The sequence below is a fragment of the Anneissia japonica genome, unplaced genomic scaffold (assembly GCF_011630105.1).
Source record: "Anneissia japonica isolate Jap-2015-1 unplaced genomic scaffold, ASM1163010v1 scaffold3940_len624931_cov186, whole genome shotgun sequence".
NCBI classification, from domain to species: domain Eukaryota; kingdom Metazoa; phylum Echinodermata; class Crinoidea; order Comatulida; family Comatulidae; genus Anneissia; species Anneissia japonica.
In genome coordinates this window covers 26,501-35,740 of record NW_022713530.1, presented here as the reverse complement: position 1 = coordinate 35,740, position 9,240 = coordinate 26,501, and the positions used below count along the sequence as shown (strand labels likewise).

The window sequence follows — 9,240 nt, the reverse complement described above, 5'->3', positions numbered from 1 at the left end:
CATGGGTCTCTCAGCAGGGGGTCCAGGCCTGTCTGACAGGGTGGCAAATACATCCCTGCCACTACCACTGCAACCCAACCCCCAACCTCATTACTCCAGCTAGGTTTCCCTCACTTTCCCTCATGCAGCAGTGGAGTCAGAATTTCCCCAACAGATGGGCCAAGACCACCTCAGTCCCAACATGGTCGAGGTGATAAAAAAAAAGGGTATGTCACCTGTAGGTGCCTGAAAATGGCACTCTTAAGTCAGCTGTCTGTGGCTTAGGAATAATATCCAATTTTCCCCCAATAGATTTTACAACCCCCTGACAACCCCAATAGCTGGGCCTGGGCCTAGCTGTTTCACTTGCTACTGCCACCACCACCCCTATGTTTATATGCCTACATACACAACTACTGTAGGATATAAAATTAATTATGTTCTTACCATACCTGCTACAGGTACTTATTTATTTTGTATTGTACTTATCATCTACTTATTTATTTTGTATTGTACTTATCATCTACTTATTTATTTTGTATTGTACTTATCATCTTGTACAGTATTGCATTGTATTTATGGTTGGCTTCAAGTTCCAGTGCAGAATAAAATAAAATTAACGACAGAATATATATAGCTGATAGAACTTGGTAAAATCCTGTCCTACAATGCTAACATTAAGGCAGGTACCAGTTATATATACACGACCGAAAATTTAAATACCACAAAAGACACGATGCAGGCAAATCACCCTAAAGCTGCTGGTGAATGGGACATGCCCACAGGTTATTCTTGACAGTCAGCACAAAATTCAGAACGCGAGTCATTATCACATCTCTCTCTTTACACTCTAAAACTGGGCACCCACTGCTCCTGACGGTTGTTGACCGATGCAACTTAAAGGAGAACATAACATCACCATGCACACACAATTGATAATTATCACAAAGACAAGCCAAACCAGTCACTCATCGCAAATCATGTTACTAAGAAAATGGCCAAAACATGGTGAAATGTCCACATTTTTTAAATCTATTTTATTGAACTAAACAAATCCTCATATATCTGTACATGTGAACCAGTCAATTCGAGCGAATGCAAGTTCGAGCAGAAATTACTTCGACCGGATGCTAGTTCGAACGGAAAATGATCCACTTATGCGAACAACAGCCTGTGCAAGTTATGTACGAATTACATTAAGATTTCCTACTTTGAGCCGAGACTCAAGCTTTTACAATTAAAATTCTATGATGGGGAAATTCAAACATGAAATAATTATCAAAAGTACCAAAATACAATTTCACTCACAAATACAAGAATAGGCTGATGATAAATTTGCCCTTGTTATAGTTTGCACTAAATGCATGCGCTTCAACTCGTATGCACTCCTACTGGCATCCTCTCGAACTGGCATTCGCTCGAATTGACTGACTTTCCTTTATGCTATGTTGTTGTTATCCCCATTTTCACTGGGCAATTAATTGAAATTTATCAGCAGACAGTGGGTGTCGCGTTGTCTAGCGCTCACAGGGAACGGAGTTGGAGTCGTCGTATGACACAGTGAGTGCCCGCTTTTACACCGCTGGTCACGAATTTTTAAAATCTGTAAAAATTTATGAATTTTTTTACTTTAAACTCTATTTTTTCTTCTTTATTACATGTCCACAGTCATACTTTCCTCGGACTATGGTATGCTTAACTCCAGGCAAATCTTGCGTTCTCCCACCCTCCACCAGAACGATATTATGCTCTTGTAAAGTATGTCCTTCGCCCGGAATAAAAGCAATCACCTCTTTACCATTACTCAGCCGTACTTTAGCACATTTTCTGTTTGCAGAATTTGGTTTCTTAGGCTTGCGGATCAGTGTCTTTAGTACAACCCCCTTCATTTGGGGCCTGAAGTCCATCGGATGATTCTTGTTTCTGTCGGCTTTTTTCTTCTTGTAATTAAATGGCCCTTTTATGTGCATTGTTAGTAATGACCTATCTCTTGATTGGATCAGAGTCGATGATGGCAACATAACCTTGGATAACAGTCCACGATTTAATCCTGCAAGTTTAAATTTGTGTAAGTAATCACATAATAATTAATTCTAATAAGAAATAAATGGTTTAACATTTTTTTAAATTATTTTTTAAATAGACTTATGTAATTATGTTGACAATCATAAGAAATACTAAAGGTTCAGTACCTGGTATATGAAGACTTGTATTCTTGATACCCTTGAAAAGAGTACTTAGAAACTGTCTGGTTCCAAACATATTGCTGAGGAGAAAACACAATTCATCAATTGTTGTACAGTACTGTAAGATACATGTTGTGTGCAATTTGTTCCATTTGCTGATTTTGAGTTGCTGATGTTGTTTCACAGTCGTTTCTTTTTTCATAAAATGTGACATTTAAATTTATTTACCGATATTGATATTAACTTATCGTCTTTATCGCCATACTAGTCTGCTGCTGGGCCGCTATTTCAGGCTAACCGTAGCCTCTAGTAATCTAGCCCTAGGCCAGACCTAGGCTAGAATTATTAAAGAAATTATATTAAATTGAACATTAATTGATTAATTGATTGATAAGTTAACAAACAGATTATATAATTAAAATAGGACAAGGTCAAAGCAAAAAAGTGAACACAATGAATCATGCAACTTTTATGATGATTAAATAGGGCCTATATGCTAGGGTAGGCTTAAGTCTCGCATTTTGATGTATTAACTGTGATTTGTTTTTGATCGACTTTTCAATTTTTCCTTCCAATTTTGATATCATATTCTGCTTTTTCTAGTTGTCAATTTAGCCTATATATGCTATTTCTTAAATCATATTCTTAAAATTTTTTTTGTTTAAATTGCAAAGAAATCCTTGCAGTTTTCAAATTGTGCAAGGAAGAGCTTGCACAATTTGCAAATTGTACAAAAGTCTCAAATTGTGCACGACATACTACACTACAGTATTATTGTTTCATTTCACAGAATGAAATATACTGTACTTTAAAAAATTGGTTTAAAGACTAAGGAGGAAAGTAAGTGTAACAGTATCCACTAGTAAATTTCATTACTGGCCGCTCTCTATAAGCTATATGATTAGTTGCACGACGCTGAAGAAAAAAACGCTAGCTAGGCCTCTGGGCCCAGGTGGCGAGGCCTAGATGGAGGATCGACAGAGGAGGCGGCAGAGAGTGACAAGAGCCTGCGTAAATGGTGGTCTAGAGACTAGCCTAAGCCTAAACTAACTAAAACTAAGCCCGTCCATCAGCCAAGCTTAGAAAATACTAAAACTGAATTGCCAATATACATATGCAGCAAAGATTAATACAGTACATCAAAACATACCATAAATTAAATTATATTTAACAATTGAAAAGTACGAGTACTCAGAAACATGTTACCGAAAAGTTGACCTTATTAACCTCTGACACTGGGTCTAATCCTAAAACAACTTCTTCAGAAACAAATACGAAAACCATCTTTTATTTATTTATTTATTTATATCACTTAATCAATTATGCATATATAATATAAATTAATTATAATATCTTTTTAAATTAATATAAATATTAAGATTTCTTTTACATTCGGGGGATTTAGGAGAATAGGTCGATCACATCCAACCATGAACCATGACAACAACAGTAAACAACAACACATGCTGCCAGCAGTTTGATACAACTTTATATTATAATAAGCTAAGTCTAGGCTTGGCTCTACTCTAACTCTACTCTCCAGGTATTGTTTATTAATATTATGGCAGACCATGTAGGCCGAACTTCAAAGTCCTGTTATCACAGGTAACATTTATTAACAAGTAGTATTTAAAATTTCCTCTTTTTTTATACGTGTGTATTGTAGGTAGCCTCTCCCTTTATTTATGCCTAGGCTAGGCCTAGTTAGACCCTATATTATTACTAGGCTAGGCCATACTACTACCACTAACACTACTTTATCAAAGCTATTCGATGTTTAAATATACTGTATACCATTTTATGACAGATGGTGTGCCTTAATGTTATCAATTGTTTTTTCTATATAATTACAGTGTTCCAAAGTTTTCCAAGTTACATCCAGTTATACCAAAACGATATGTGCCAGAGTGGAAGACTGATATGAGAAACAGAGAACTTATTGTAAAGGTTTGTGAAATTATCATCAAATTATCAATATTATGGCAAATTGCTAAACAATTAATTATTGATGTGTGCATTACTGTATCTTCTTTGTTAACAATGAAGATTACCATTATTCTCACTGTAACTGTAATCTGGGGATTTTTGAGGTTTGGAATACAGAACCTCAATTCACATCGCTGTCATAGAATTATTACAGTAACATTTTCTCTCTTAGAATTGTGAAATGAGTGGAATCATCTCCAAAGGTCCTCACGATGAGAGCTTATATCTAGATAAACGAGAACGAATGAACAAAGTTGAGCCCAGGGAACGAGTCGAGGTGAAGAAACCTTCGTACGACAGATACACCGCTCTTCGACCGGAGTTTCACACAGGACAGTCAAAATACCAAAGCAGTTTGATGTTTAGAACAGATGATGTCTTTGACCATCAACAGTAATTCGTATTATATAATAATTTTTAACTTGATTGGACTAGAATGTGAATAATGAAATTTTGAACACTGGCGTATTTCTTATATTTTTGTAATTTCATTTTTATATTCAGATAGAAATGCATATAAATATTAGTACAGGTATCTTTGTACACACAGTAAAACAAATTCTTTCGTTTTGTTTGTTTACTTTACTTTACGTTTTTGTGTTTATTCAGCAGATTCAACTTGGTATTTAAAAAATAAAATCGACCCATCTGTTGAAACAGTAAAACAGAAAAAGAAATATAGACAGAACAATTTGCTGTATTTTAAAATTAAAATCTACCCATCTGTTGAAACGAATAAAATTGTAAAACAGAAAAAGAAATAAAGGCATCATGTCACCAATTTGCTGCGTACCTATTCCATTCAGTGTTATCTTAGGCTTTTGCTATATCTCCCGGTGCATTGTAATTGACCTTACTCCTAAGCCCCGCCCCTTGGATATTGTTGCTAAGGTCCCACAAATCAATCACGTAAATCTGAGAGCAGTCATATTACATAGTAAGACTGCTTCCTGATGTAAATGTATGTAAACATGTGCGACTGTGAGACAAGACGTGTTTTTTTGGACACGCAAATATTCCGGGCACTGTTCTGATTGATATATTTTGTTTGATAATAGAGAAATCTTTGATTGACACCCCGACTCAGAAAGGTCAATTGGATCATAGAGATATTGGATCGACGGGCACATATTGTAACCATTATGTTTTAGTAATGTGGTGTGTATTTATTTTTGATCTACAATTGTTTACTTTTTCTAAAATTCAAATAAATTCATTTCACTTGTTCACAATAGTATAACAAGAATAAATAAGTGCAGTAGGTAAAATTCTATTAGTGTACATGAAAGAATAAGTGGTGACAGGCGACTTTTTGAATTACCTCATATTTTCACACCAAAAGGCATTAAAAAAATGACTAAATTGGACATTCAAAAGAGATACAGAAAACAGAAATAACATTTGGCAGAATGGATTCAAAATATGGCTTGACACTACAGCTGTTAATTCCACAAAAACAAAATCAAAGGGATCTAATAGTTTACTGAAAAACCACTGTAATGGGATGCGGATTATGAGATAAACTGCTAAATATTACAAATATAGGCTTATCGTAGAGACAAGAACATCATAATTGCTGTATGTTAAGTTTATTTTAATCAATTTTTAAATATTTTTAATGTGAAACTGGTGAGTTGGAAACACGGACTTTTTTTTTTACAGCGATTAGGTTCGCTTTTGTTTTTCCTGCCAACTTCTCGTGTTTGTTTGTGCTGTTTGTGTTGTTTTGGCAATAAAGATAATAAGAATGTTTTAAGGAAAACGGATGTTATTAACAACTCAGGAATAATATGAACAACAAATTTCAACGTCATCTAGAGTCACAACATATTGTATCACGTCAGAAATATTCATGTTCTCAACCGAGAAGAAATGAAAAAGTCTATTGAATAAGAAAATGGGGAAAAATATTAACATGATTATCATCATCATCATTTATAAATACAGTATATAGATGAAAATTCGGCTTGAAACAGGGGTGGACCAGGAACTCTAAAGGCCAACTCAAAGAGCGTCGGCCGACGCAGCCCGACCTGATTTATCGTCGGAACAGTCTTAAAAGCCGTCGTGAGAAATATTAAACACGTTTAATATTCTACTACGCGACTGCCCCCGACGCACACCATCGCGTCTGCGTTCAACTCGCACAGACCCGACGCGACAACAAATCGCGTCGGCCGACGCTGTCTGAGTTGGCCTTTAGTGGCTCATGTGGAAGGAGTTTTTACAGAAAGATGGTCAAGACCACCATGTTTGGGGCTAATGTATGAAATTTTCAATTTTTCTACAATTATTACAGTATTCCCAAAAATGTAGAATGTGGAGGGGGGAGGGGTTCGGACCGTACCTGGAAACATACTGCGATTTATGTATAAAAAATCTTTCTTTTAAAATTGTTGACAGCTCAATGAGTTCGATCTGATGTGGAATAAGCAAACAAAAACTAAATAATACACAAGGTAAAATTCAAGGCTACCCATACAGTATTTCATTTTATTGAAATAAATTATATACATTATACATGGTATGTCCACTGGCCAGTTACAAGTAGATTCGGGATTTTGAAAATGGGAGACTGAATATTGAAAATCTGAAATTTTTTTAAAAATGCTGACGGGTTTGATTGGCCCATATAGCCTACCTTCTAAAAATGATTACTGGCAAGGGCTATAGGCATTTGCAAAATATAATAAAGTGCTTTTAACAGCATAAACAACATGTTTTGATTCGTGTAAAATGAAGATTAAGAACAGGTTTATGTGCATCTAAGGTGTTCACTCAATGTAAAGCTATAATATTGGAGCTGGTTTGAACAGCTCACTTGTCTATGGTTCTGGTGGTGGAACAAGTCTTCTCAAATAAGGACTATAAACCGTAGGCCCAGTGTACACAATTTGACCCATATGTACTTTAAAGAATCCAATACGATTTGGGGTTACCCCAGGGTACTGGACCATACATCCCCTGTTGTGGACAGACTAGAGTAGCTATACGATCTAGTCCACACCTTAAATAAGAGTAGTTACATAGTACTATAATGGAGGTGGTTTGGGTCGAATGTAATCTCTACAAAGATGGCAGACAAGTGAAGTTTTCAATGCGATCTATTGGTTAAACGATCTACACCTATCGCCCATGTAATAATCATACATTTCCTTATCTAAAAATTCCTGAATTGTACAAACTATAGTATTACACACCAATAGGACATAACTGAATGACAAATATTAAGTATCAATCATTTAATTTACTGTAAATCTCATACAGTATTCTAAGATTTATACAAAAATTAAACATCAAATATAAGAGTGCTATGCAAAATACATACTACACACACAACAAAATTCATTAAAAAACATCTTTAGTTCTTGTATTCTGACACCTCTAAAGAAAAAAAATGAAGGTACCATGGTAAAAAACACTGTGTGGTGCTGCAGCCCAGGCTCTCTGCCTTGACGTAGGGTTTTTAAACTGTTAGACTGACTTAAATGGAAATAAAACATAACCAGGTATTTTTTTGTTGTCTCTAGCTAGAGTATAAATTGATAACTGATAGATTTGAGTGCAATTAATACTGTTTACAAGTCATGTTAGAATAAGTCAGCAGAGAGCTGATTATATATATTCCAATCCTTCATACGAGCGGGGCGAACTTGTGCGCAGGGTAGCGAACGCCAGTATTAACGCGCCAACGGACCCCAGACTAGCGTACATCACTGAGTTACGAAAGTCATGCACCAATGACTTTGAACTCGACCAGGACTTGACCAGTCACAATAAGTCTAGATGTGAACAGGACATAAAATGCATGATTACTAATACAAATATTCGCGTGAATACTTACGCTAGCGATACGCTAATTGGCCAGTCTGGGCATCTTGCTAGTTACGCCAAGGATTAACCTACGTCTGGCGTTAGATATGCCTGAACGTAGCTTAAAATTAAATTCTTTTAATTGCTTACTTTCTGCATTGAATTTATTACCTTATTCCAAATTTGAATTAGAAACAGGGAAAATTGACAATAATTAACAAATCTAAAAATGATACTGTGCCTATATTCTTTCATAGACAGTTAAATTGTCTGATATCAATTATTTTTCTTTACAGTAAAATGTGTATAAATCAAGGAAATCTATTTTGTAATCTGTGTGATTGGAAGTTGATAAACTCATTTAATTCTTTTAAATGTGCAATTAAGTTTGGAAATTAATTTTTCTTCTTCAGATTTTACCGCTGATCTAGATCATTAAATAGTGATTAATGATTAACTATTTCATTTTCTGCAGTGATATGCTGAATATAAATGTAGCCATAGCTGATTCAATAATAAAAACAATAATAAAATATAGATTCAGGTTATACCATTATTAGATAAGAATAATAATAATGACAATTAATAATGAATATGGATACAAGTTATGATTCTTCACTATGATCAGTATTAATGGAGCATTCTTTAATGTAAGTATCCACAGCTTCCACAAGTCTCTTGAAGTAGCAGTAGCCAGGCCGTACACCGGTGACAACAGTATTAATATCATCCTCACTGAATGGGGAAAAAAAAATATTTTAAAGGGTTTATTTTAAAGTGGAAATAGCAGATGGTAGCTGCTGTAGGCTACAGTATTGGGATTGTGTGTTTGCATTAGAAGTTAATGGTTGGTCAATGCTGTCGATGACACTTGTAATCTGCTGCCACTGCACTATACTTTTACCATATTAGCAGTTTTGTATTCATAATTATTTTTATTGTTTTTTTATTTTTTTATCACCTTGTAAACTTTTTTCATTCATAGAAACTTGGAGCTCAATACGTTTTTATAAATTATTTTGTAAATTTCGAACAAAACACAAACACACAATGCCCTACACAAACTAAGCCTTAGGGAGTGGAGTTGTTCTGGTCATGAGAAAAATATTCGCAACACTGAGAGAAATTGAAGCCATGACCCTGGGATTGGAAAGCAAGCATCTTAATCACTAAGCTATTCAACTCCACTTCAAAGCCCTGTACCGATGAAACAACTCCCTGTCACTGAATTTAAAGGAAAGAAATATAAGCAATAATGTGTATATGATATTCAACA

General features: G+C 35.0%; 3 protein-coding genes across 4 annotated transcripts in view; 1 reads left to right on the top strand and 2 right to left on the bottom strand.

Annotated features, from left to right (window-relative positions):
- Positions 1 to 990: 990 nt before the first annotated feature.
- Positions 991 to 3,411, bottom strand: LOC117108474 (28S ribosomal protein S12, mitochondrial-like). Its single transcript, XM_033250489.1, has 3 exons — positions 3,316 to 3,411; positions 2,172 to 2,245; positions 991 to 2,029 (listed from the first exon to the last, which is right to left on the bottom strand). The coding sequence occupies exons 2-3, from the start codon at positions 2,239 to 2,241 to the stop codon at positions 1,617 to 1,619; spliced, it is 483 nt and encodes a 160-aa protein (XP_033106380.1). The 5' UTR covers positions 2,242 to 2,245; positions 3,316 to 3,411; the 3' UTR covers positions 991 to 1,616.
- A 195-nt stretch (positions 3,412 to 3,606) lies between these two features.
- Positions 3,607 to 5,913, top strand: LOC117108475 (testis-expressed protein 43-like). Its single transcript, XM_033250490.1, has 3 exons — positions 3,607 to 3,770; positions 4,019 to 4,112; positions 4,324 to 5,913. Exons 1-3 carry the CDS (start codon positions 3,727 to 3,729, stop codon positions 4,546 to 4,548), a joined length of 363 nt encoding a protein of 120 aa, XP_033106381.1. The 5' UTR covers positions 3,607 to 3,726; the 3' UTR covers positions 4,549 to 5,913.
- Positions 5,914 to 6,624: 711 nt separating this feature from the next.
- The window catches only part of LOC117108460, a 14,731-nt gene continuing 12,115 nt past the window's right edge, over positions 6,625 to 9,240 (bottom strand). For both annotated transcript variants that reach the window (XM_033250472.1, XM_033250473.1), the window contains exon 18: positions 6,625 to 8,699. In XM_033250472.1, the coding sequence (XP_033106363.1) occupies positions 8,570 to 8,699 (130 nt within the window). In that variant the 3' untranslated portion in view covers positions 6,625 to 8,569. The remainder of the gene's footprint in view (positions 8,700 to 9,240) is intronic.

Coding starts and splice junctions, on each gene's coding strand:
- LOC117108475 (XM_033250490.1), top strand. CDS start 3,727: ATGGCAGACCATGTAGGCCGAACTTCAAAGTCCTGTTATCACAG. Junction 3,771..4,018: donor TCAAAGTCCTGTTATCACAG/GTAACATTTATT, acceptor ATATAATTACAG/TGTTCCAAAGTTTTCCAAGT. Junction 4,113..4,323: donor ACAGAGAACTTATTGTAAAG/GTTTGTGAAATT, acceptor TTTCTCTCTTAG/AATTGTGAAATGAGTGGAAT.
- LOC117108474 (XM_033250489.1), bottom strand. CDS start 2,241: ATGTTTGGAACCAGACAGTTTCTAAGTACTCTTTTCAAGGGTATCAAG. Junction 2,030..2,171: donor TACAAGTCTTCATATACCAG/GTACTGAACCTT, acceptor TTAAACTTGCAG/GATTAAATCGTGGACTGTTA.